The following is a 24856-nucleotide window of genomic DNA, read 5'->3' on the forward strand; positions in this document are numbered from 1 at the left end:
AAAATGGACATGTCATTTCATTGTGTCATTATTTCCCTGTAAAACTAGGGCCCTGAAAGGAAATCCTTAACCCTAGAAATCAGTTCGCATAACAGGGAGGATGGGTGGGGCGGTAAGGAATCTATAGCTAACCTATGTTTCTTACAGATATATCATTACCGAAGGTAAGTCAATTCTTTTTCTGGAAGAAACAGTTAGTTATGTATCCCTTACCTTAGAATAGATACCCCAGAAATACCAACCCAGGAGGTGGGTCTGCGAACCAAGTTCACATCAGAAAGTCCTGAAGCACAAAACATCCAAAGAGGCTGTCTCACGGACTTGGCTGTCCAGGCAGTAGTGTCTTGAGAATGTGTGCAGCGATAACCACATAGCTGCCTGACAGATGTCACTGAGGGGGACTCCACGTCCCGTCACCCTGGTGGAATGGGCGTGCAACCCCATTGGCGGCTCCTTCTTTGCCAAGGAATAATAAGCTTTGATGCACAAAACGACCCATCTACAAATGGTCCTTTTGTGCAAAGCCGAACCTTTTTTGGCGCCCAAGTACCCAACAAAGAGCTGGTCATCCACCCAGAATTTTTTGTGCGATCCCAGTAAAAGAAAAGCGCATACTTTGGATCCAAACAGTGGAGCCTCTCCTCTTCTTTGGAAGGATGCAGAGGCGGAAGAAGGTGGGCAAAGTGATGGTCTGTCCAATATGGAAAGGAGTAACCACTTTGTGAAGGAAAGAAGGACGAGTTCTAAGGACAACCATGTCCTGATGAACAGTCAGAAAAGGAGGTTTAAAAGAAAGAACTTGGAGCTCACTCACCCTGCGTGCAGAGGTGATGGCCACCAGAAAGGCAGTTTTCTAAGTTAGAAGCCTGAGAGGACGTAGCGGCTCAAAGGGAGCACACATTAGATATGTAAGAACCAAGTTCAAGTCCCACTGAGGCATTATGAATGGAACAGGCGGAAAAAGATGAGTAATGCCCTTAAGAAAGCGATTTACAACAGGGTACTTGAAAAGAAAAAGCTGATCAGGAAGCTTAAGAAAGGCTGAAATGGCCGAGAGGTAGCCCTTAAGAGTGCCCAGAGCAGAGCCCTGCTGGGCCAAAAAACAGAAGGAACAAGAGAACTTAGAAAGAGGATCCATAGCCTTTTCTGCGCACCATGCCACAAATTTGTTCCATCTATGGGCATATACCGTCTTAATGGAGGGACGCCTGGCTGCCAAGATAACATCACAAACTTCGGGAGGCAGGTCAAGCAACATCAACTGCCTACATGTTCTAAAATTCTGCAGAGTGCAAATTTCGCTGGATACTTCCTTTAGTGACCAAGTAAAGTGCATTATAAGTTTAATTATAAGTTTCCTACTACAACATATAATCAAACGGGTGAAATACAGTTTAAACTAACATCCTAAGATGCATTCTTGAACTACTTTCTTAAAATATTTCTTATCTGGGTTAAAAACATCATATATCACATTTTTCTTTTTTTTTTTTTTAAAATAGAACTAGGCTCAATCTACAGGTTTGTGCGGTGCCGTGTACAAAATTTTAGAAACCTTGCCATATTTATTGCTATAAGGTCTGATTCCAGCATATGAAGAACCAGAAAGGCAGAGCGGCACTGACGGAGGCCCAAAGTTTTCAATATAGGGATCAGCCAGCGTTTTCTGGGTTCAGAATAAAATTTGCAGAAAAGAGTTACATGGAGATGGGACTGCGTTGAGGTACCATCACACGGACATTGGGTTAGCTGCTTGGACCAGTCGTTTGGAGATGGAAAGCTTACGAGACGATGATAGATATTTAATCTAAATCTAATCAGTAGAGATGTGTCAAAGGTAGATAGGTTCAAGGTTAAGTAGGGCGGGATCTTAGCAGATGTTTGGATTGACAATGAGTGCTGTACAGAGATTTTGTTCGCTTCAGCAGACAGTCGAAGATCAGCTAAGTGGTTTAAACATTCATTCCTTAGCGACTTTCTTGAGATCCTGGCCATTTCTAGGGGATTATAATAGTAGTTCTGCAGACCCAAATCAAAGAAGAACTTCTTAACATATTGTAGCCATAAGATCTAATGAGCGTGTTCTAACTTAACACAATCTGACACGATTGCTTGAGTAAACGTTAATTTATTAGATGTCCAAATACGGTGCCATAACAGAACTGGTTGCATCCAAATGATATCGGAAATGTAAGGTACAGCCAGTTCTAAATGGCAACTGTATGTTGACGTACTTTGTGTTACTGCAAGTAAGAATCTTAAAAAGCTATTTTCAACCTTTTGAATGGATTCAGCCTGCACATGTCCCCAAACCCCCGCCCCATAAATGGCTGTGCTAACGCATTTGGCATGATAGATTTGAAGCATCTCTTTAGGGGGTCTTTTTCCAAGCCTCTGTGTAAATGCTACTAGGGCCATTGTAGCTTTCAGGAACTGCAACTTTCTGACCTCAATTGCCCTTTTCGTCTATAACCACTCCCAAGTAGGGATAGGTTAGAGTGTGGTCGATCCTGGAATTACTTATGTAGATGTCGTTTCCCTTTCGTAACGTTTTACCAGAGGTCATTATGAAGGTCTTTTGTATATATTAATTTTTAGATCCAAGTGTGACATGAATGCATTATAACGATTTAGGGAGTGCTGCGGGTCATGATGACCGCGTCGTCCGCGTATAGAAGTGTGGGAATTGGGCGGTTCTGGGCTAGAGGAAGGTCCTGGCTCCCCTACAGCATGGCTGTTTCCAAACCGTTTGTATATAATGTGAAAAGAAAGGGAGCCAGGACACAACCCTGTCTTACTCCCCGCTCCACTTTGAAGGGTGAGGATAGCTGGCCCCCCAAGCCATATCTTACTCTTGCAGTTGCGTTTGAGTAGATTTCTCGCAGATCGTTAACCTCTAAGTTGCCTCGAAGTAGCGCAAGGTTTAGGACCTGTTCAATGGTACCAAGACCGTCCCTAAAGCCGTACTGGAGGTCAGATATGATGTTATCTTCCGTCCAGCACTGCAAACGTTCTAAAAGGATTCGGCCCACCACCTTTCCCAGCGAATCGAGTAAAGAGATAGGGCGGTAGCACGTTGGGCTGTTGCGTTTACCCTTTTTAAAAACCGAAACCAAGATGGACTCCGACCAAGAGTCCAACCTTTCCAGTAGCTTCTAGGACCCTGAGTAATAAAGGGGCCCATAGATCCATATTGTATTTGTATAGATCCACCGGAACCCCACCCGGGCCCTTCCCTGCTCTGCTTGCCTTCAGGGCTAGTTGAACTTCGGCCAGGGTAAAATCTAGTGCCAATGAACTAGGAAGGTCACTTGGGTTTTCAGACCCTCGCTCGGAGCTACCAAGAATTTGAGTAGTGGGCTCCGTGAGTCTAAACATCTGGGAAAAATAGGCTATCCATTCAGTTTCAGTAATTGTAGCTTCTATGGTGCTTCTCTCTCTTGTGCCCGAAAGGAATGGTGAATTAATAGCCTCCCAAAATGCTGTGCTATCGTTAATTTTACAGCTATTGTGTAAGGCGACCCAATGTTCCTCTTTTAATTCATTTCTTCTCTGGCGAAGTGTTTTATTATATGTTTTCCTTAATTGGATAACCTCTGTCCTATCTCTGGGGGATTTTTAGAGGGCTACTTTAAGAGCAGAGTAAGCTTTGGAACAAGATGAATTAAACCAGCCGGTCTTAGATTTTCTTTTCCCTTTGGGAGAAATGGTTAGAGCATCATTTGCAGATTTGGTTATTTTAAAATTGTCTATAATCCCCTGAGGAGATGAACTCTCTGCCAGGCATAGATTAACTGCTGTCTTAGACGGTCTGACGACCTTTTCTGTTATTTTTTCAGGATCAGTGCGAGTCCACTTTATTGCGTAGCCATTTAATCTATTCATAGTGAGGTTTTTATCCTGGAACAATGTCTTTGGCTTTTTCCGACCTCCTGTCAGTTGCATGGTAACGGGGATGGGAAAACGATCGCTAAATGCGCAACCATGCGTTATAAAGTTAGTTATGAGGTTGGGAGCACTAGTTGCCATAAGAATGAAATCAATACAACTGGACGCTCCTCTACCGTTAAAAGTGGGACTTAAACTAACGGCAGGTGTTAACAGCTCGTTAGCAAAAGCCAGTTGGAGGAGTGACATTGTCTCATTCATGCACTCCCCTTTAAGGGAGTGGGGAAAATGAGTAATGTTGTTCTCTTGGGGGTCCAGAAGGCCGCAGGTGATATTATTTCTCTCACATAATGATAAATTAAAATCACCGCTCCACATAATTGTGGGATTTTTCCTGTGATTGATGTTAATATAATCTAAGAGGAAGTGACGTATTTCCTTCAGTGTCTGCACTAGATTTGTTTCCTGTAAGTTATTGTAGAAATTTACTACCACTATGTGGGTTGGTTTAATTGCAGTTATTAGAATTATCTGGTAATTCTCCTCATTTTTTAGGGATCTAGTTTCTACAGCTTGAATTAAATTGGAAACATACACCACTAACCCACCTTTGGCCTGCCCTGAGGCTGAGGTAAGTGCCGGAGAAAAGATTTTGTTTTACAGCCGTTTAAATGAATAGGTAGTACTGACCATGTCTCCTGAAAGCAGATGATGTCATAACACCACACAAATGTTATCCCCCCCTTCTTGATTAATCTTAGATCTGAGAACGGCAATATTCCAAAATATTACACTAGTAGCAGACTCTCCCAAGGTATCGACCACTATCTGGGACTGTCCAAGCAATAATGCTAAGCAAATGTATGGAGGATCACCCACTTAACTACCTGACTAATGTCTGTTACAGGGACTATGTGTGCCAAAGCAGTGGTAGCAGCTTTGGCCCTGATAGAACGACCACAGAGTCCTTCCAGAGGCAGTGTCTCGGCCAATGCATAGCAGATCTTAATGCAAAGTTCGATCCAGCGGGAGATGGTTGTCTTGTGCACTGCCTTACCTTTTTTTGCTTCAGCGAACTCCAAAAGGAGCTCATCATCCACCCAATGGTCTATGGTATGATTTATATAGAAGCTCAGCACCCTCTTAAGGTCCAAGTGATGAATTCTCTCCTCCCCGACTTAGAGGGGTGAGGTGGAGCATGAAATGCTAGCAGGGTGATGATTTGTCCGACGTGGAACAACGTTACAACTTGCATAAGGAAGGATGCCCATGAATGCAAAACCAGTTTGTCTGTAAAGTAGGAGGTCTATAGTAGATTAACACCAGACCCTAACGTTGACTCGCATGCACTGCTGAGGGGATGGCAATGAGGAACACAGTCTTTATAGTAAGGAGCCATTAAAGAAAGCTGTGAAGCGGCTCAAACGGAAAGCACATCAGATAAGTCAGGACCAGATTAACGTCCAATTGGGGTATGACAAGTGGAGAAGGGGAGAAGTGTGTTATCCCTTTAAAGAATGGTATCAAAACTGGAGACTTAAACTACAAGGGTTTATCTGGCAACCTTAACAAGGCCAAAAGATAACTTTACATTTGTTTCTGAAGCAAAGCCTTTCTGGTCAAAAGAGAGAACAAATATAAGAACGTCATATCTTGGCCTAGAAGGTGTTAATCTGGTGAGGCCCACACCAAACACACATTTGGCCCAACAACAACTGTATACAGTTTTTGTTGAGGGACGGCTAGATACCAAGACATCATCAACAGTCTCTGGAGGAAGGTCTAAGGTGTTCAGCTGTCGCCGCTCAATCGTCATTCATGAAAAGGGCAGTCTGATCGGAGATTATATGCATAAGCACAGGAGTTCTGGATACTATACTCACCATGCCCAATCCAGAGCCACTAGGCTGACTTGAACTCAATCAGTCCAGATTTTCTTAAGATCTTGGGGCAGGAATGGTATTGGTAGGAAGGCATACAGGAGTCCTGAATTCCACTCATGGCAGAACGAATCATCGAGTGAGAGGCGCCTTTGAAACTCTAACGCGTAGAAGGGCTCACAATGCACGGTCTTGGCGGTAGTGAAAAGATTGATCATAGCTTCCCCACATTCACAGAAGAGACGTTGCGCCACCTCCTGGTGTAGCTGCCATTCATGATCCACCAGACATTGATGGCTGAGCTCGTCTGCCCTGGCATTCAATGATCCTTCTAGGTAGTTCACCACCAGGAAAATTCCTTGGTGGTCCAGCCATATCTAGAGGTTCAAGTCCTCCTGACACCAGTTTCCTGGCTCCACTCATCCTGTTTGTTACAGTACTACATGGTTGTGGTGTTGTCCGTGAGCACCTGTAGCAGCCTCCTCTTGATGGACAGAAGGAAGGCTTTTAAAACAAAGCAGATGACCCTTGGTTCCAAAAGTTGATGTGGAGCTGGGACTCTGCCAGAGCTCCACCTTCTCCAGATGGCCACCCCAAGCTTAAAGAGATGCATTGGTCACCACTGTCAACTCTGGGTGAGGAAGGGATCTGCCACTCTTCCAAACACAATCCAGTAACCACCACTGCAGATCTTTTACAGCCTCCTCCAAACTCTGAACGCTGTCCGAGACGTCTCCTTGATGGGTTTGCCCACTGGGACTTCAGATCCCACTACAATGCGCCCCTATGACATCTGGTGTGTCTGACCTGCAAGATGGAGGAGACCATCAGCCCCAGCAACATCAGAGTCTACCTCCCTGAAATCCAGGACCAAGGTAGAAAGATCGGGATCACAGGCTAAATGTCCTGGAGTGGTGTGGCTCACTGGTTAGAGGCAGCAGACCCGGAAGCAGAAAACGGCCTGGGACCAGGGTTCGATTCCCGACGCGGTAGGGTCGTGGACCAGGGTCAGGGGACTCGATAATTCTCGCCTCGGTGCCTACTCTAACCAGGGGTCCCACTCGGCAACTCTGGGTATTGGCTTGCCTAATCTCCACAACGGCCCCATCAACGCTGGGGATGCCTGGCTCCACCTTGGGGATTCCCAGCAGGGACCATCCCACAGGGAAAGCCAGGACGGGCTCCCCAGCGGTATACAGCGCCGGGACGCCGACTGGCAACAGTGCGCTTTACAAGTATACACATTACATTACATTACATTACATTTCCCGGGAGTAGGGCACAAAAACAAACTGTGCCCAGAAAAACTCCAATGAACGGGAGCGTCTGCGATGTCAGTTGTGAATTCAGCATGTTGACCGTGAACTCCAAAGATTACAGAAGGTTTGCCGTACTCTGTAGGTGGTTGACGATTTCCTGGGGCGAGCCCGCCTTCATTGGACAGTCGTCTAGGTAGGGGAAGCAGTGGCGGCTGGTGACATTTCAAAGTGGTGAGCGTAAAAGTTGCGGAAAGTGCACTGTGGCGAGTGAGCCCGAATGTGTTCAACCAGCTGCACAACACTTGGCACATTCACAAAGACACCCCACAGAATGCATACGTTGTGAACACAGCCAGTCAATCCTACACCATATCACTTTATCTGAACCTGGTCTACAGGTTCTAAATAGCTGTGCACCTGACAGTTGGCAGGAGCTGCGCAGCAATGCACCATGCCACAATGCACACCAGAGGCAGGCTGCACCACGCCACAATGCACACCAGAGACAGGCGTGCGCTTTACGAATACCAACATCTCCGCATCCAAGCTTGTCGTGAAAGGTCCTTGAATTTCAGTTTAGACAATGCATTTTAAAGTAACAAGGTAGTGTTGGTGCAAGTGTGCATCTCATATCAAACTTGTTTAGTATCAGTTAACTGTCAAACACGCAGGACACCAACCAGTTGTCCAGCACAAACTCCCCCAGTATCCCTTTAATATGCATACTCCCGCTGACCACACTTTCTGCCAGGGCCACTCTTCTCTCTCCTCGGCACCTCCACGCCCCTGCCCTCATTCTAAGCAGTGCTTTCGGGCACTGTGGCCCAAACTCAAGGCCCTGGAGCTTGGCGCTATCTTGTAGTGCAGTGCAGTACAGTGCTGCAGGTAGTAAATGAACCACTGAGCAGCCCGGCTTGAACCTTGCCATGGCCGGCAGCCTTCAGAGAGCGGTGGACAGAAGGGGAGGCCCGCCGTGTGGAGACAGAGTACTGGTCCTGCAGATCTTTCACGTTAAAGGTCCGTGGCAATTTCAGGGAACCACTGTGTCTGCATATTCAAATTATACTAACAGTCCAGTAGCAACAAAGTCCCTACCTGGTGTTCAAGAGGAAACTGCATCCGCTGGGGTTGAAAATGCCCTACTTTTCCTGACAAAACTGAGTAGTGGATGATGACTCTACTAATTTCTTCCACACCCCTGAGGAGCTGTGGGCCTGTTTGTGCTCCAAAAGTATGGAGACACACCTGAACAGCGACTCAACCTGTGTGGGCTGGAAATGCAGGTATTCAAGATAGATAATGCAACTGATCTGGCCGGACCCACCCAACAATAGATCAAGGTGGTAAAGAAAATGAGCAGCTGATGGCAGAGATCACGCACTACCACAAGAACTTAATTGAGGTCCTGGACTCCGATCATGGCTCCGATGTCTTGAGTGGGGAGCGGCTGTTTTGTCCTGCACGGACTCCCAGACTGGCTGATGACCTCTAGGCGCGGGAGCTGAGATGAACTTAGATCCGCACAAGTCATTTGTCAAGCGATTGAGTGGGGGGGGGGGACGACATAGAGACACAAGCCTCATTCCTGCAATGAACCTGGTCACGAGTCACGACCCAGCGGCGGCCGGCATGCTCGAAGGAGGTGGGGGGTCGCGGGGGGGATTAACAAATTTCAACAATTAAAATAAAACATACCTGAGGTCCTGAGTGCTGGGATACCGCACCGCCTCCACTCTGGCCTGTATTGGGGGGGTCCGCGTGTTCCTGCTGCAGGAAGCAGTCAGCAGGCAGCTTCCCTCCCCTAAGCAACGCAACAGACAATCACAATCACAATCACAGCGCTGGTAGGCGCAGCAGGCGAGCGCCCCAGCCGGGGCATTTTCTCTGCATAGAGAAAAGGCAGGGAGGCTTGCCCACTGTTGAGGGTATGACTGTTTCGTCGGCTCCAGGGTCGACCAAACAGTCAGTACCCACAACAGTGGGCAAGCCACTCCCCCCCTGCCCTCGACCAGGACCGCCCACCCGCCCGCCCCCAACCAGGCACAGAGGCACTTCTGCTTTCTTGCAATGCGAGAAGGCAGCAACATAAATGGTAGTTTTTACCGTTTTTGTTTGTCTTCCCACCCCGTGAGAAAGCAGTGGGGCGACGCCCCCACGTCCCAATGGGGGAGCCGCCACTGAGGGGAAGACTAGCATCCTTGACCTCCGAAGGTGTGTTGCCACAACCACCATCACTTCTGTGAACATTCGAAAGGCGCTCATGAGACCAAAGCGGAGCACAGCAACCTGAAAATGCTCCTCTTCCACCACAAGCCACACGCAGTGCCAATGGGTCTACAGGACAGAGCTATGGAAATAGGCGTCCTGCAGGCCCAACGCTACCATCCAGGGTCAAGGGTAGATAAAACTAGGGTCAGGTTGAGCATTCTTGAATGTTTGCTTTCAGAGAAGGCATTGAGAGGGCACACATCTAGAAAAGGCGGAAGACCGCCATCCATCTTGGGCACCAGACAGCAGCCGGAATAACAACCACGTCCTTCTTCTGGCCACGGCACCTTCTTCTCTGGTTTTTTGGCCAAAATGGAGTAAAGGTTTCCCGTCAATCGCTGAGGAGAAGGAGGAATGTGCAGTGGAATGGAGTAGAATAAGGGTAAGTTTAATCAATTGTGAAATATCTGTTGGCCCCAGCTTCCCCCCCCCCACCAAGCGAGTCGCATCAAATGGCATGTCCATCAGGACATATAGCCCAATCATCACAGCCACGCATAGAGGCAAATGACAACACCGGTGCCTATGGACCGCCCAATGGAATCGGCGGTGTCCTAGCCACAACGTATTGTGATCTTGACAGCATCACAACCATCTTGAATTGCCTTATATGGTACAGGGTGATGGTCTTCGAGAACACCAGGGAGGACTTGTGCCGCTGAATCCCAGGGTGTGGGAGTAGTTTCCCAACAAACAACTGGCATTAACAGACGGAAGGGCCAAACATAGAGAAGAAAAGACATCTGCTGAATGTTTCCACTCGCTTAGATTCCCTATCAAGGGGTGTAGTGGGAAATGCTTTTGGGTTAGAGCAGCTAGTGGAAGCCTGCACCGTTAGATTTCTGGTGAGGGGTGCTGCAAAAGAAAAGCTGGGTCACAAAAGGCAGGACGATGGCCACTGGCAATTTATCCATTGACTGGGGACCAGAGCAAGATTTGGCACAATCCCTAAATTTCGTTTCCTCTGTGCCTTCCTTGTTTAAGGGAGAAAGGGTCTAGATGAGGTCTGCCTCGGTTGGAGGACTCCTGACAGAGCATTAGTGTTAACATTCAAGTTGCTAAGCTAGAGGATGAGCACTTCGGCCTCCCTACACATCACCATGGTGAAGGAAGCATATTCCTCTCTGGCTGGTCCAGGAGGAGAAAACAAGACCTGTGTCAGGGGATGTATTGAGGCCATTAGCCTCCTGTAAGCCCTCGTACCATTTCTCATTTTAGTAGGGCTGGGCGTCTAAGGCGGATTTGGATGCAACGTCTGTGGAGGTCAGACCCATGTTGGCTCTGCGTCAGAGAGGACTATTGGGACGCTTCTTCAGGTGCCTAAGTCCGCATCTGTGTTGACATGCCCGGGGACGTCGTGGATCGTGACGTCAGCAGCTGAGTTGGAGGCAAGACAAGTGCAGAGAGTCGAGCTTGCCTCGAGGGCGAACCTGCAGGCGGTATCGCGGGTGGAAGACCGCTCTGTTCCTTGTGGCCCAAAAGTGCACCAGAGGGAATTCATCAGGGATCCAACGAGCTGGAGCATGGTTGCGTATAACTCTGACTTTTATAGTTCTTTCCTGTTCTTCGCTTCAGCAAACACAACAAAACACTCTTTTTGGATATAGGCGGTGGAGTCTCTCCTGTTCCTTGGAGGGGTGAGGTGGCTCAAAGAAGGTCGGCAATCACCACTGGGTATGGGTTCCCACGCAGTAAGGCCAAACCCTGCCTTAACTATTAGTATCACACGAAATGCCAATACTGCCAAATCACTTCAATGTACTATTTTGTTTACTGCATCTGAGTTTAAACTGAATGCAACGGAGACTTTTATCATAGAGTTAATCCATTAAAGATTTGCATTTTATTAACAAATATTTCTCTTTTTCATATTTTTCAAACAAACGTATTTTTCTTTACAAAAACATTGTTGAAGCACAAAACAAAACACAACATGAACATTAATTGTGAGACACTCCTTTCATACTTCATTCATACTGGGGGACATGATCCATCATACTCAACACACACTCAACCAATTATCAGTCTAAAAGAACATACAATTTTTACAATTTATATACACTTTGTTTTATGAAGCCATAGATTCTCATTTATAATTTGACTTTCTATTTTCAGAGAGAATACATTCAGAATATCTTGTGGCTTCCACGTGTAAAACGTGATCTGCAAGGGTCTACGCGTTTCGAATTCCTAAATTCTGGAATTCTCTTCAGGACCGTAGGCTCTCTAAGTTGCAGCTAGTTGTGCCTCAGTGAATTCATCATTATCCGCGGAGCGGGACCACTTTTGCACAGGTATCTTGTTTTCCCTGATTCGGTTGTTTGGTTCGCGTTCGCCGTCAAAACTCTGTTTCTCTGTGGCGATCGGCGGACGGTTCACAGCGTATCTTAGTCTACCGAAGTGTTCCACTGGGGTCCCGTCTCCAGTGGAACACTTCGGTAGACTAAGATACGCTGTGAACCGTCCGCCGATCGCCACAGAGAAACAGAGTTTTGACGGCGAACGCGAACCAAACAACCGAATCAGGGAAAACAAGATACCTGTGCAAAAGTGGTCCCGCTCCGCGGATAATGATGAATTCACTGAGGCACAACTAGCTGCAACTTAGAGAGCCTACGGTCCTGAAGAGAATTTCAGAATTTAGGAATTCGAAACGCGTAGACCCTTGCAGATCACGTTTTACACGTGGAAGCCACAAGATATTCTGAATGTATTCTCTCTGAAAATAGAAAGTCAAATTATAAATGAGAATCTATGGCTTCATAAAACAAAGTGTATATAAATTGTAAAAATTGTATGTTCTTTTAGACTGATAATTGGTTGAGTGTGTGTTGAGTATGATGGATCATGTCCCCCAGTATGAATGAAGTATGAAAGGAGTGTCTCACAATTAATGTTCATGTTGTGTTTTGTTTTGTGCTTCAACAATGTTTTTGTAAAGAAAAATACGTTTGTTTGAAAAATATGAAAAAGAGAAATATTTGTAAATAAAATGCAAATCTTTAATGGATTAACTCTATGATAAAAGTCTCCGTTGCATTCAGTTTAAACTCAGATGCAGTAAACAAAATAGTACATTGAAGTGATTTGGCAGTATTGGCAAAGAAGGTCGGCGGCTTAATGTTTTGGCCAACGATAAGGGGGATCACAACCTTGGTGAGGGATGAGGCTCGGGACCATTAACCGCTAGTAATACCTATAGGATGGCAGGGTGAAAATATGTATCCTGCAAGTCCAACACTACTATCCGGTCTCTGGGAACTAGGGCAGACAGAGACCATTTAGATTTTTTTCCTTTTTCAGTAGGTAGTTGAGAGGGTGCAGGTTTAGAATAGGATGAAATCCTCCATCTTCAACGTCTACATGAGCCCCCTCGCGGCCATCGCACGCCAACACAACCTCAACATCATCTCCTATGCTGACGACACACAGCTGATTCTCTCCCTCACCAACGACCCCGCCACCGCCAGAGCCAACCTTCACGAAGGGATGAAAGACGTAGCCGAGTGGATGACAACCAGCTGCCTGAAACTGAACTCAGACAAGACGGAAGTCCTCATCCTGGGCTCCTCGCCCTCCGCCTGGGACGACTCCTGGGTGGCCCCCCGCCCTGGGCACCGCACCCAAACCGACGGACCACGCACGCAACCTGGGCTTCATCCTGGACTCCTCCCTCTCCATGACCAGACAAGTCAACGCAGTCTCCGCATCCTGTTTTCACATCCTGCGCATGCTACGGAAGATCTTCCGGTGGATCCCCACTGAGACCAGGAAGACAGTCACCCAGGCCCTCGTTACCAGCCGACTGGACTACGGCAACACCCTCTACGCCGGAACCACCGCCAAGCTCCAGAAGAGACTCCAGCGGATCCAGAACGCCTCAGCCAGACTCATCCTCGACATCCCCCGTCGCAGCCACATCTCCGGAGATCTAAGAGACCTGCACTGGCTCCCCGTCAACAAGAGAATCACCTTCCGTCTCCTCACCCACGCACACAAAGCCCTACACGACCAAGGCCCGAGCTACCTCAACAACCGCCTCAACTTCTACGCTCCCAAACGCCACCTCCGATCGACCAACCACGCCCTCGCCGCCGTCCGCCGCATCCAAAGAGCGACAACAGGAGGAAGGTCCTTCTCCTACCTGGCCGCCAAGACCTGGAACTCCCTCCCGTCCGACCTGCGCCTGACCCAAGACCACCTCTCCTTCAGGAAGAAGAAGCTCAAGACCTGGCTGTTCGAGCAGTAGCACCCCCCCCCCCTCCCCAAGCGCCTTGAGACCCTCCGGGTAAGTAGTGCGCTCTATAAATGTCTTTGATTGATTGATTGATCCATCCTTTTTTTGGTATTAGAAAGTAGCGGGAATAGCACCCACAACCTACTTCTGATGTCCGCACTCTCTCAATGGCTCTTTTGGAAATAGAACCTGTACTTTCTGTCACAAAAGCGGCAGGGGGTCCTCCGTCAGCTGATCTGAGGACTGTGGAGTTTTCATAAGGGTAGGACATAACCCCGCTGGACCATCTGAAGCACCCATTTGTCAGAAGTTATTGTTTTGCATTGGGGCAGGTGGTGCCGGATCCTACCGCCAACCAACGATCCATGATGTTGCGAGCATATATTAAAAATGCTTTGAGGCTGTGGCAGCCGGGTGCTAGGCAAACTTGGAGTGGTGCTGCGAATATGACGAATGCTTCAACTTCTTGGACTTCTTTTTATGGGACTTACTGGATGAAGTGAGGGACCGTTTTGATGATCGGCACGAATGACTAACAGAGGTTGCTGAACCTTCCTTGCGAATAGGTCCTGGAGCGGTGCATAGACGAGTGTTGAGTGGCCAAGAACTTCAAGGCTCACTCTTGGATAGCATTCGGATGCATGGTCTAGCACGCCGTACAGGCCCTGGACTCATGATCCAGTTCCAGGCAGTAAAGGCAAGCCAGTTGGGGGTCTGTCACAGACAACTGCCTGTGAAATGCACCACAATGCTAAAAACCTACTGGTTTCTTTGGCGACATATTCCTAAACGTGGAGAAAAAAGGCACACTGGTCAAAGTTTCAACAAAAGTATTGAAAAAAATCCAGTCAAAAATTAAATGACGGGAGCTTGATCCGCACTGATGGTGTAGAAAAGAATGAACTAAGGTCAGCGTGCAAGGGTGACACCTATGTATTTACCACGCATGTCACTGCTGCCACAGATGAGGACGACACGGAGCCGATTGACAACCTGCCGGTACACAAGGGGACTGCTCATAAAAAAATTCCAGATCTAGTCTGATGCAGATTCTAAGGAAAGAAATCTGCGGCTAGAAGTTTCCATCAGATTGCTTGAAAAAATAACCGATTCAATGTGTTATACAATAGTACAGGAAACCTCATTTGTAGGCTGTTTCTCAATCTGCTAAAGCATGTAATCGAAACAATCAACACAAATATAACTGGTCTTCTACCAATGATCAATGCGCCTTTTACTTTTCTCCTAAGTGTCCCTCCTTCCAAAGTCTCATGTAGTGTTTGCACCGTGGCATTCTGACTTGCAGGGACTGTCAACCTGGTGCTTTTTAGAAGTTAGACTTTTCTCCAAAAACCTAAAAATGATAACATCCTCCTACTTTGCCGGTTAGATGGCTATTCTGATTCTATGATAGAGAGTTGATTAAAATACACTGCCAATGCAAAACAATTTATGTGTTTCCAGTTATTGTTTTCATATTCATTGTTTCAGTGGAGAATTGTGCTGCTGGAGCATTTGCTTCCTCTAGCAGCACTGCTTCGTCCACCCACCGTGTTTCAAAGATGGCAACTAACTTTTTGGAAACTTCAATATTTTACAATCAGAAATGCAATTCTCAGTCACCAAAAATTAAATCATTTGGAAGTAATTCACAGCAAAGAATAACCCAATCACAAAATCAAGGGAATCTGTGATCCATGAACAGATCTTCAATTACGGTAGACATAATGATCAATAATCATTTATTGTCCAGTACCTTTCTTCTTGTGTGAATTACCTGATATAGAATCCATCTCCTGGCAAACCCTTAATCCTACTGAACTCCTCTATCATGTACTGGACCTTCACACAAATATTTTGTCCTGGCTTCATCATTTCCAGGTATGCCTCCTCAGCAGTTTTGTTCTTCATGTCCACTGAGGCATACTGAAAAGTAAATGTTGAGAAAACATTTAAAACCAAGCAATACAGCCTCTGATCCTCACAACGTACCCAGAAATTAGACACTGCCACTGACATTTAACGCATTACATCTATCCCTCGTGTGGCCATACAAAACGCAGAGTGTAAACAAGATAAATAATAATCATTCATATTAAGCAGCAACAGTAATACATGTGAATTAAATTTTAGGTAGTTATGTCATTTTATTTTAAATATTACTCTTCATGCCAGGTTTGTTAATCTAAATTTCAATAACAACCACAAGTAATTGGCAACGGAGAACAGAACCAGTGTGCTCTCTTTTGAAAGGTGAAAAATAATCCTTCATACAGTAGGATGTTTTAAATTACCTGAACTGAACACATTCATAGAAGCCCAATGTAGGTGACAAAAAAAAATCAACAACAAAACATCTGATCAGAGGCCCAATTATTTGTATGGTTTCCATGGGCTATAACTGTCATTTTTAATTTAGACTAGAGGATGGCATAATCTAATAGGGAGAGGAAAAATCTAGAAAGGAATTTCTGCCTATTCACTTTTGCACTCAAATTAGTTGATGGACCTATCATAATGTTTGCTTTTTTCAGTCACCAACTGTCAGCATCTATCTTTAAGAAATGCCTCTTTTTGTATGGTCACCCAAAGGTTTTGTTGACTGATCCTGCTAGTTTTTCGACTCGGAGTGCACACATGGCCTGCTACCCAGACCTCGGTGCTAGTGCCCTGACCCCAAAACTTGATTGTTACATCGGCTATACCCAATTGGAATAGGCTAACTTACCTGTAATTATTGTTGTTGCAAAATATATATGTATTTCCATTTAAATTCATATGTATGCACTCACACTAACATGAGGCCCAGGGCTCCAAAGGGCTTCCTATTTGACCTTGCCTGGACAAGCTTCCAGCAGCTACTCTGACTCAGCTTTAGAGGTCACTTTCCTTGTCCTGACGTCATCATAAGTATCCTTATCTGGTTGTGCAAGTTGCTTACACAGTGCTGAGCCAGCCTTTCTGGTCTGCCCATATATAGCCATTTATGATTGTCATGTTACACATCCCTGTTAGCCATATTTGGGTTGGTGCCTTATTCCAGTTCTGCTGACATTGCATTACTCAATGTATATAGCACCTAGAAACCTGTCATTCTGGGAAGAAGCGGTCTGAGAACCCCTAAGGCAGGAGACCTGACTTCTTACTTGCTAATTAGCAATGATGCATGCTTTGGTACCAATAAATTAATGTCACTCTGTTTCTAAGCCAACCTGCTATGTCTGGTGAGTTTCATTCATTTGCTCCTGGGAGGGTGCAGTATTTCTCCATAAATTGTACCCAGGCCCTGCAAGTTAGAGTCACCACAGGGATCGCAGCAGTGGCTGTGACACCCTGGCTGTGAATAAGGTATAAAAAAAGTCTGACATCTTACCACTGCAGACTGGAATAGCAGCTTTGAACTTTGTTGGCAAAGTCAAAGGTTCTTCTGAAACATGAGTAACTCACCCCTAAGGTAACATGCTGACCCCCCTCAGCTGTGCTAACTCCTGAACAGTGCAACCAAAGTTGGTACTCCAAGGTATCAAACAACTTGTTACATACATTTTGAGTTGAGAACCAAGTCAGGCGTAAAGTAACAAGTCTGAATCAATATAAGGGTAAGAGAAGAACAAGTTGCTTACCTTCGGTAACAAGATATCTGTAAGAAACATAGGTGAGTTATAGATTCCTTGCCTTAGAATTTCCCCCAGGTGTCAGACTGGATCCGGGGATCTTTGTCAGCAGTACCCCTGCGCGTCGAAAGGTGGCGTCGGTTGGCTCAGTGTTCGCCGTTGGTGGCGTGGTCGCCGGGATGACATCGCAGCAGCTACTTAAACGCCGCCCTCGCGTGCTGATGTCAGTTCTGTACGCGACTTTCCACGCCAGAAGCACAGAGCCATGCAAGGCACTGACAAATGGTGCACAAAACTAGGGCCCTGAAAGGAAGTCCTTAACCCTAGAAGTCAGTTCGCAGAACGGGGAGGATGGGTGGGGCGGTAAGCAATCTATAACTAACCTATGTTTCTTACAGATATATTGTTACCGAAGGTAAGTAACTTGTTCATCTGAAAGAAACAGTTAGTTATAGATTCCTTACCTTAGAATAGATACAAAGTTCACACCAGACAGTCCTGGAGAACTGAACAGCTTAACAAGCTGTCTCTCAGGACTTGGCTGTCCAGGCAGTAGTGTTTAGTGAACGTGTGCAGAGATGCCAAAGTAGCTGCCTGACAGATGTCATTGAGGGGGACTCATCGTCCCAAAGCAGTAGTAGCTGCCGTCGCCCTGGTGGAATGGGCACGGGTGGAGTGGAGGCTCCTTCTTTGCCAAGGAATAGCAAGCCTTAATGCACAAAACAACCCACCTAGAGATGGTCCGTTTGTGCACGGCCTGGCCTTTCTTGGCGTCCACGTAACCCACAAAGAGCTGGTCATCCACCCAGAATTGTTTGGTGAGATCCAAATAAAAGGGAAGCGCCCGTTTTAGATCCAGACGGTGGAGAGTCTCTTCTTCTTTTGAAGGATGCGGAGGAGGAAAGAAGTTGGGAAAAGGGATGGTTTGGCCAATGTGGAAAGAAGTAATCACCTTGGGAAGAAAGGACAGTCTGGTTCTTAGTACAACCTTGTCCGGATAAACAGCCAGGAAAGAAGGTTTTGAAGAAAGATCCTGGAGCTCACTCACCCTGCGAGCAGAGGTGATGGCAACCAGAAAAGCAGTCTTTAAGGTAAGAAGTCTGAGAGGACAGTTATGCAGTGGCTTAAAGGGAGCGCACATAAGGTAAATCAGAACCAAGTTCAAGTCCCACTGAGGCTTTACAAAGGGAATAGGAGGAAAAAGATGAGTAATGCCCTTGAGGAAGCGATTTACAACAGGGGACTTGAAAAGAGAAGGCTGGTCAGGAAGCCTAAGAAAGGCTGAAATGGCCGATAGGTAGCCCTTAAGAGTGCCCAGAGCAGACCCCTGCTGGGCCAAAGAAAGAAGGAACAAGAGAGCCTTAGAAAGAGGGGCGGAAAGGGGATCCACCGCCTTTGGTGTGCACCATGCCACAACTTTGTTCCATCTGCAGGCGTATACCGTCTTAGTGGAGGGATGCCTGGCTGTCAAGATAACATCACAGACTTCGGAAGGAAGGTCGAAGGCTGTCAACTGTCACTGCTCAATCTCCACGCAAGGAGGTGGAGACTGGACAGGTTCGGATGGAGGACCGTACCCTGCTGCTGCGACAGAAGATCCTCCAGAAGAGGCAGACGGATCGGTGGCCATGTGTAACAGCTCGGGTTACCAGACTCTTCGTGTCCAATCTGGAGCCACAAGAATGAATTGGGCCCGGTCATGCTTGATCTTCTTCAGCACTCTGGGCAAAAGTGGTATAGACGGGAAGGCGTACAGAAGACCGCGACTCCACTTGCGACGAATAGCTCCACCTGCCGCCTTGGAGATTCCAACGTGCAGAATTGCTGACATTGCGCGTTCTCTTCGGTGGCGAATAGATCTAACCAAGGCTCTATCCACTGCTGAAAGAGACCTTGCACCACCTCCGAGTGAAGAAGCCATTTGTGATCCATCATGCGGCTGAGTTCGCCCGCCCTGGGGTTCAGAGAACCTGCCAGGTGTTGAACCACCAGGCATATGCCTTGATGTTCCAGCCATGTCCAGAGACGGCGAGCCTCTTGACAAAGGGGCCACGACCTCACACCACCCTGTTAGTTGCAGTACTACATGTCAGTGGTGTTGTCTGTGAACACCAGCACTACCCTTCCCCGAAAAAAGGGGAAGGAATGCCTTTATTGCAAGACGGATCGCCCGGAACTCCAGAAGGTTGATGTGGAGCCCTGACCCCGCCGGAGACCAGAGGCCTCTGAACTCTGCCTCTCCCATGTGGCCGCCCCATCCCAGAAGTGATGCGTCCGTCACCGTCATGTATTCTGGTTGAGGAAGGGATAAGGATCTGCTGTTGACCCAATCCTGGTTCGTTAGCCACCACTGCAATGGTCGTGCAGTGCCTTCTGAGATCTGGACGAAATTGGACAGGTTCCCCTGATGTTGTGCCCACTGGAACTTCAGGTCCCACTGCAGAGCCGGCATATGCCACCTGGCATGATCTACCAGCAGGATGCAGGAGGCCATGAGGCCCAACTGCCTCAGGGTCATTGTGACCGAAACCCGAAATAGAGGGTGAAAGATCGGAATCATAGCCCGAATATCCTGGACTCACTGCTCAGGAGGATAAGTCAGAAACTGCGCCGTGTCCACAACTGCCCTGAGGAAAAGGAGCTTCTGAGAGGGAATCAGGTGTGCCTTCGGCATGGTTGTAGGAAACCCCAGCGAGTGCAGGAGGTCCGCCGTAGTCTGGAGGTGGGAGACAACAACCTGGGACGAGCCCGCTTTCAACAGCCAGTCGTCGAGACAGAGGAAGACTGGATCCCCTGATCTGCGCAGATGAGCTGCGACCACTGCCATCACTTTTGTGAACACTGAGGGGCGCTGGTAAGGCCAAAGGGGAGCACGGTAAAAATGAAAGTGCTCATTGCCTACCGTGAACCGCAGGTAATGCCGGTTGGCCAGCAGGACGGGGATGTGAAAGTAAGCGTCCTGCAAGTCCAACGCTACCATCCAGTCTTTCAGGTCTAGGGCAGACAAGGCCTGAGCAAGTATGAGCATCTTGAACGTCTCATTCGGGAGACAGGACCCGAGCTAGCGTCAACATTTTGAACTTCTCCTTCCGGAGGAAGCGGTTGACGTTCCTGAGATCCAAGATAGGACGCAGGACTTTGTTCTTGTTGGGCACCCGAAAGTAGTGGGAAATGCAACCACAACCTACTTCTGGGATAGGAACTATCTTGATGGCTCCCTTGGCCAGGAGTCCCGAAACATCCGGTTGGAGAAGGGCCAGATGATTCTCCGACATGTGATGGTACTGAGGTGGCATGGATGGAGGGCTAATCTTGTGGGGGGGCGGGGTAGCCCTTTCGGACTATTTGCAAAACCTACCGGTCCGACGTGAGGGTGGGCCAGTGTGGGAGGTGATGCCGAATCCTGGCGCCCACTGGCGACTGGTGGCCCTGTAAAGTCAGACTAGGAAGGTTTGGAGGCTGCGGCAGAGGGGGCTGTGATGGACTGGTCCGCCCGCTGGCCCCGAGAACCACTGCAGTGGTTCCCACGTCCCCGACCACGCAGGGGCTGAACAGCTTGCGCTGGCCTGTGGCTCTAGGAGGGACGTGGCGGGGCATCCCTTCCTTAGCCCCAAAAGGGGCGAAAATCAGACTGCGCAGGGCGGATGGTGGAGAGACCCAAGGACCTGGCCGTAGCCAGAGAGTCCTTAAATTGCTCCAGCACGTTGTCTGCCATGTCCCCAAATAGGTGACGGCTATCAAAGGGCATGTCCATAAGAGAGGATTTATATCTCACAGGGGAAACCCATTAAACCAAAGTGGCATCTGGGAAATTACAACAAACTAAATACAATGATGCCTCTGGTATTCTTTTAAAGGAACCTGTTAATTTAGAGACAGATACTACGAATTATCTATCCACTGTTTTTTAAATTTCACATAGAATAAATCTAAGCATATTACTTTTTGTTCATCGCATAGCCATCAAAAACAATATACAATTAAATAAAACACAAACAAAGAAGTTAGGTTCTTCAGCTTATTTTAGTGAACCAATTTTTTCTTTTCAAAGGATATTGTTTTCAATTATCTTCATTTTTTCATTTCATACACATTTATATACAGTTATCCTATATCTATACACAATATTTACACTGTGCAACAAACCATACACATGACCAAAGCAACACAAACTTTGTAAATACCCTATTTACAAGGGTTCTACTGGAGCCCAATATTTTAAACAAGTAAATTCACGGTATTATCATATACAACCTTAATTCCTTCCTCACAATCACCATATAATGATCGAGCCTAGGAAGCTAAAATATCTTTATGCTTCTTTTTTGATTGCTCTCATAGAATATTTCCAATTAATTCCACATTTATAGGGTGTTGGTTTATAATGACTGTCGACGCGTTTCGGCCTATCAGACAGTTTAAGGCCTCCTCAGGACTTTGGGCAACAAGTACAAATTAACCTACAAAAAGAAATACAATTATATACATATATACATATATACACACATACGACTTATCAAGTCACGGACACAAACACCCAAGGGTGCCACTAAAGCTTAATTTAAAGAACGAATCCTAGAGGTCTAGGCAACATTTCTTACATAAAACACCACCTAATGTGCACACCGAATCTATATCTACGTCAAATCCAAGCGTATGGACGACCCATAGAAAAACTACCCATAAAATGTGATTGAACCTTACACCTACCAGTGCATCCCAAACAATGCCAAATAATACATACACTCACATACCAGTACAAGGCTGTACTCCGCCTTGTAGTAATGAGGTCACAAGATATCTTTTATGAACCATACAGGTCACAATTCAATTCCTCAAGGCAAAATCATTGGTCCGATATTCTAGAAAAAGAGTAACTAGATACATTACTCCTCCATACGCGCCACCTAATCAAAAACGATAAACAAGGTCTTCTAACTTTAAATCCCTTACTTCCAAATCGTGTTGCTTCCAAGTACTACGGCACTGCTCCATTCATTTTGCTGGGTCGCGCAAATTACACAACGACCCTCTTGTAAGCCGTACCAAACTCTGAAGCACGGCCGCAAAAGATCCTCGTTCAATCAGGATGCTGGTACGCACTAGCGTAGAGGATTGGACATCCCCTGAAAAAACAGTCACCCTCAACCAGGCGTAGCGTCGAAGGGCTACAGACATTGGAAATCGTCCTGCCTAGTGAGTCGGCGGCATCCAGCCCACAGCGGATGGTAAACTTTGCTGCGTCTCTCCCTTCGGAAACTGCAGGAGAGAGTACAGCCCGGGCCTCCTCCGGGCCCTGGGGCAGCACTTGCGCAACCGTATCTCACACGGAGTGGGTCTAACGGCCCAACAGACAATGCAGTGTTTACCGACCGCAATCCCAAGCTGGAGGAAGAAAACATCTTCTTCCAAAGATGGTCCAGCTTTTTGGATTCCCTATCTGGTGGTGCATTAGGGAATGTGCCTTTAGAGGTGGAGGCTTGGACCACCAAGCTCTCAGGGGTGGGGTGTTGGCAAGGGAAAAAGGGTTCGGCCGGGGCCGGGCGGTGGCAACGGGCAATCATCCTATCCACAGGAGCCCCTGTGTTGGGCCTCAACCAGGTGCCCAAAAGGATGTCAGTGAGGGCTTCATTAAATGGTAGCAGGGGCTCCGAAGAGCTCGCTGCCGGTTGAAGCACCTCGGTCAGGAGGTTAGTCTTGACTGCCACCACTGGTAGCTCTAGGTGGAGAGCTTTGGCCGCCCTACGCAGCACCAAGGCGTAATACGCTCCCTCCTCCATAGCCACGGTAGGAGGAGACAACATGCCACGGTCTGGTGAGGTATCCAGACTACTGGCATCCCCCAGTTCCGCTCTCCAGTCCGGTTCATAGCCCAACTGGTCAGTTAAAGTGTCTACAGACCCCTCCCAGTCCTCCTCACCTTCTTCTGGCTGCCAATCTGGTCTAAAAGAGCCAGGGGTATGTGAGAGGGACGAGGAAGCCGCCGGCCGGAAGTGCACTAGAACGGGCAAGGACACCCAAAACAGACCGGAAACCACCAGCGGTCTAGTTGTGCGAGGTGACGTTGAAACAACGAAACAGAGGAAGGACGATAAAAACAGAGGAACAACGAAGGAGGGGTGGCACAGTCTGGAGGAGGAGAGTCGGAGAGTGACGGAGGACGAGGAGCCCAGGTGTCGAGAAGGAGAAGAAGAGTTAAAGGAAGAGCAGAACGTCGGTGATGAGCTGAGGGAGTAGAGGACCAGAGACCAGCTGCGGGAGGAGCAGAGAACCGGAGACCAGCTGCGGGAGAAGCGGAGGACCGGAGGCGAGCTACGGGAGGAGCAGAGGACCGGAGATCAGCTGCGGGAGGAGCAGAGCTGCGAGAGAAGCCTCACAAGAGCAGACAAGGCGTACATACCCGGCGGCCCAAGGAAGGGAGAGGACGCCCCGGGTCCGGACGCTGTGGCCCTGTTCACGGGCCGTGGCCCAAGGCAAGTACGTCTAAGGGGTGCATTCTGGTGGGTTTGGTGGGGGGGAATAAGGGAGCATAAAAAGTCACTGATTCTGTTGGCATCTCTCCCTGCACACCCAGTCCCTTTTATTCTGTTAACCTCCCCCACAATACGCCTGGTGATGGTAGCACACAAAAAATTATAGCAAAGACAGGTGTGACTAATTCCGGCCCTTTACTTTCTTCCCTTCTTTGAGCCTCACGGGGAAAAGTCAGGAAAGCGGCAAGACGCGCCCAGGAGCCAGGACTTAGAAGAGGACGGCACACCCTGAACCCAGCTAGAGATCATTGTTTATTTTCTTGTTTTGTTCTATTGTTTTCCAAAACAATACTGGCATCCGTGAAACTGCCCATTCAGTTATAATAGACTGAAGTCCTGAAAATAAAGGAACTTGGTTAAAGTCTAAAGGTGACCCCATTCTTGTGTCAGCCACTCGGACTTCCTACAGGGTAGAACAAGGGCACAAAAGTACCCGCCGATGCCGGCTCTGGCCTGGTCTGTGTCTACATCGAGGTAGAGGCCGAAGTCGACGTCAGCTGGGGACACAGCCGACGCCGGCTGCGGACATGGTGAAGGTGGAATCGGCGCCGGGGAGGTGTAACCAGGTCAACTGGCTCCGATCCGGATCCAGGCCTGGATCCAGGGGGACCCTGTGGCGCTGGGGCCGAAGCCACCAGTATCGAAGGTCCAGGGCCCCCAGCCAAATCCGCAAGCCTGAAGGCGCACGGGCGGAGTCGGACTGCCCAAAGATGACATGCATCGCTTCGTAAAATTGGCGACGCTGGGCAGGGGTCGCTCTGGGTCCCGGGAAGGGCGGGAAGCTCAGTCGGCCCTTCGTGCTCCGCACGCAGAGCGGCAGTAAGGGCACCTCCTGCATCCCTCGTTGCTTGACCGACTGACGGGGAGAAGTCGGAAGAATGACGATGCTTCTTCAACTTCTTCTTGTGCTTCGACTTACCTGAGTAGTGCGAAGACTTGGAAGAAGACTGGTGGTGGTGGCTCCTCGACCTCCCACAACAGGGACCTCAAACGGCACAGAGCTGACTGCCGGGCCTCAAGAAGCTTTTGGGACTGCTCCCGCAAAGACTTTAGATTCATGGTCTGGCAGTCGGAGCACGACTTGGGATCGTATTCGCTCTCCAGGCAAAACAGGCACATGCGGTGCGAATCCGTCACAGAAATCAGTTGGCTACAGGAACCACAGGCCTTGAAACCG

General features: G+C 47.9%; 1 protein-coding gene across 5 annotated transcripts in view; it reads right to left on the reverse strand.

Annotated features, from left to right (window-relative positions):
• Positions 1 to 24856, reverse strand: part of DLG5 (discs large MAGUK scaffold protein 5) — a 957981-nt gene that overhangs the window by 239272 nt on the left and 693853 nt on the right. For all 5 annotated transcript variants that reach the window (XM_078643375.1, XM_078643374.1, XM_078643372.1 and 2 more), the window contains one exon: positions 15310 to 15458. In XM_078643375.1, the coding sequence (XP_078499501.1) occupies positions 15310 to 15458 (149 nt within the window). The remainder of the gene's footprint in view (positions 1 to 15309; positions 15459 to 24856) is intronic.

This window comes from Lissotriton helveticus, chromosome 5_1, assembly GCF_964261635.1.
Source record: "Lissotriton helveticus chromosome 5_1, aLisHel1.1, whole genome shotgun sequence".
NCBI classification, from domain to species: domain Eukaryota; kingdom Metazoa; phylum Chordata; class Amphibia; order Caudata; family Salamandridae; genus Lissotriton; species Lissotriton helveticus.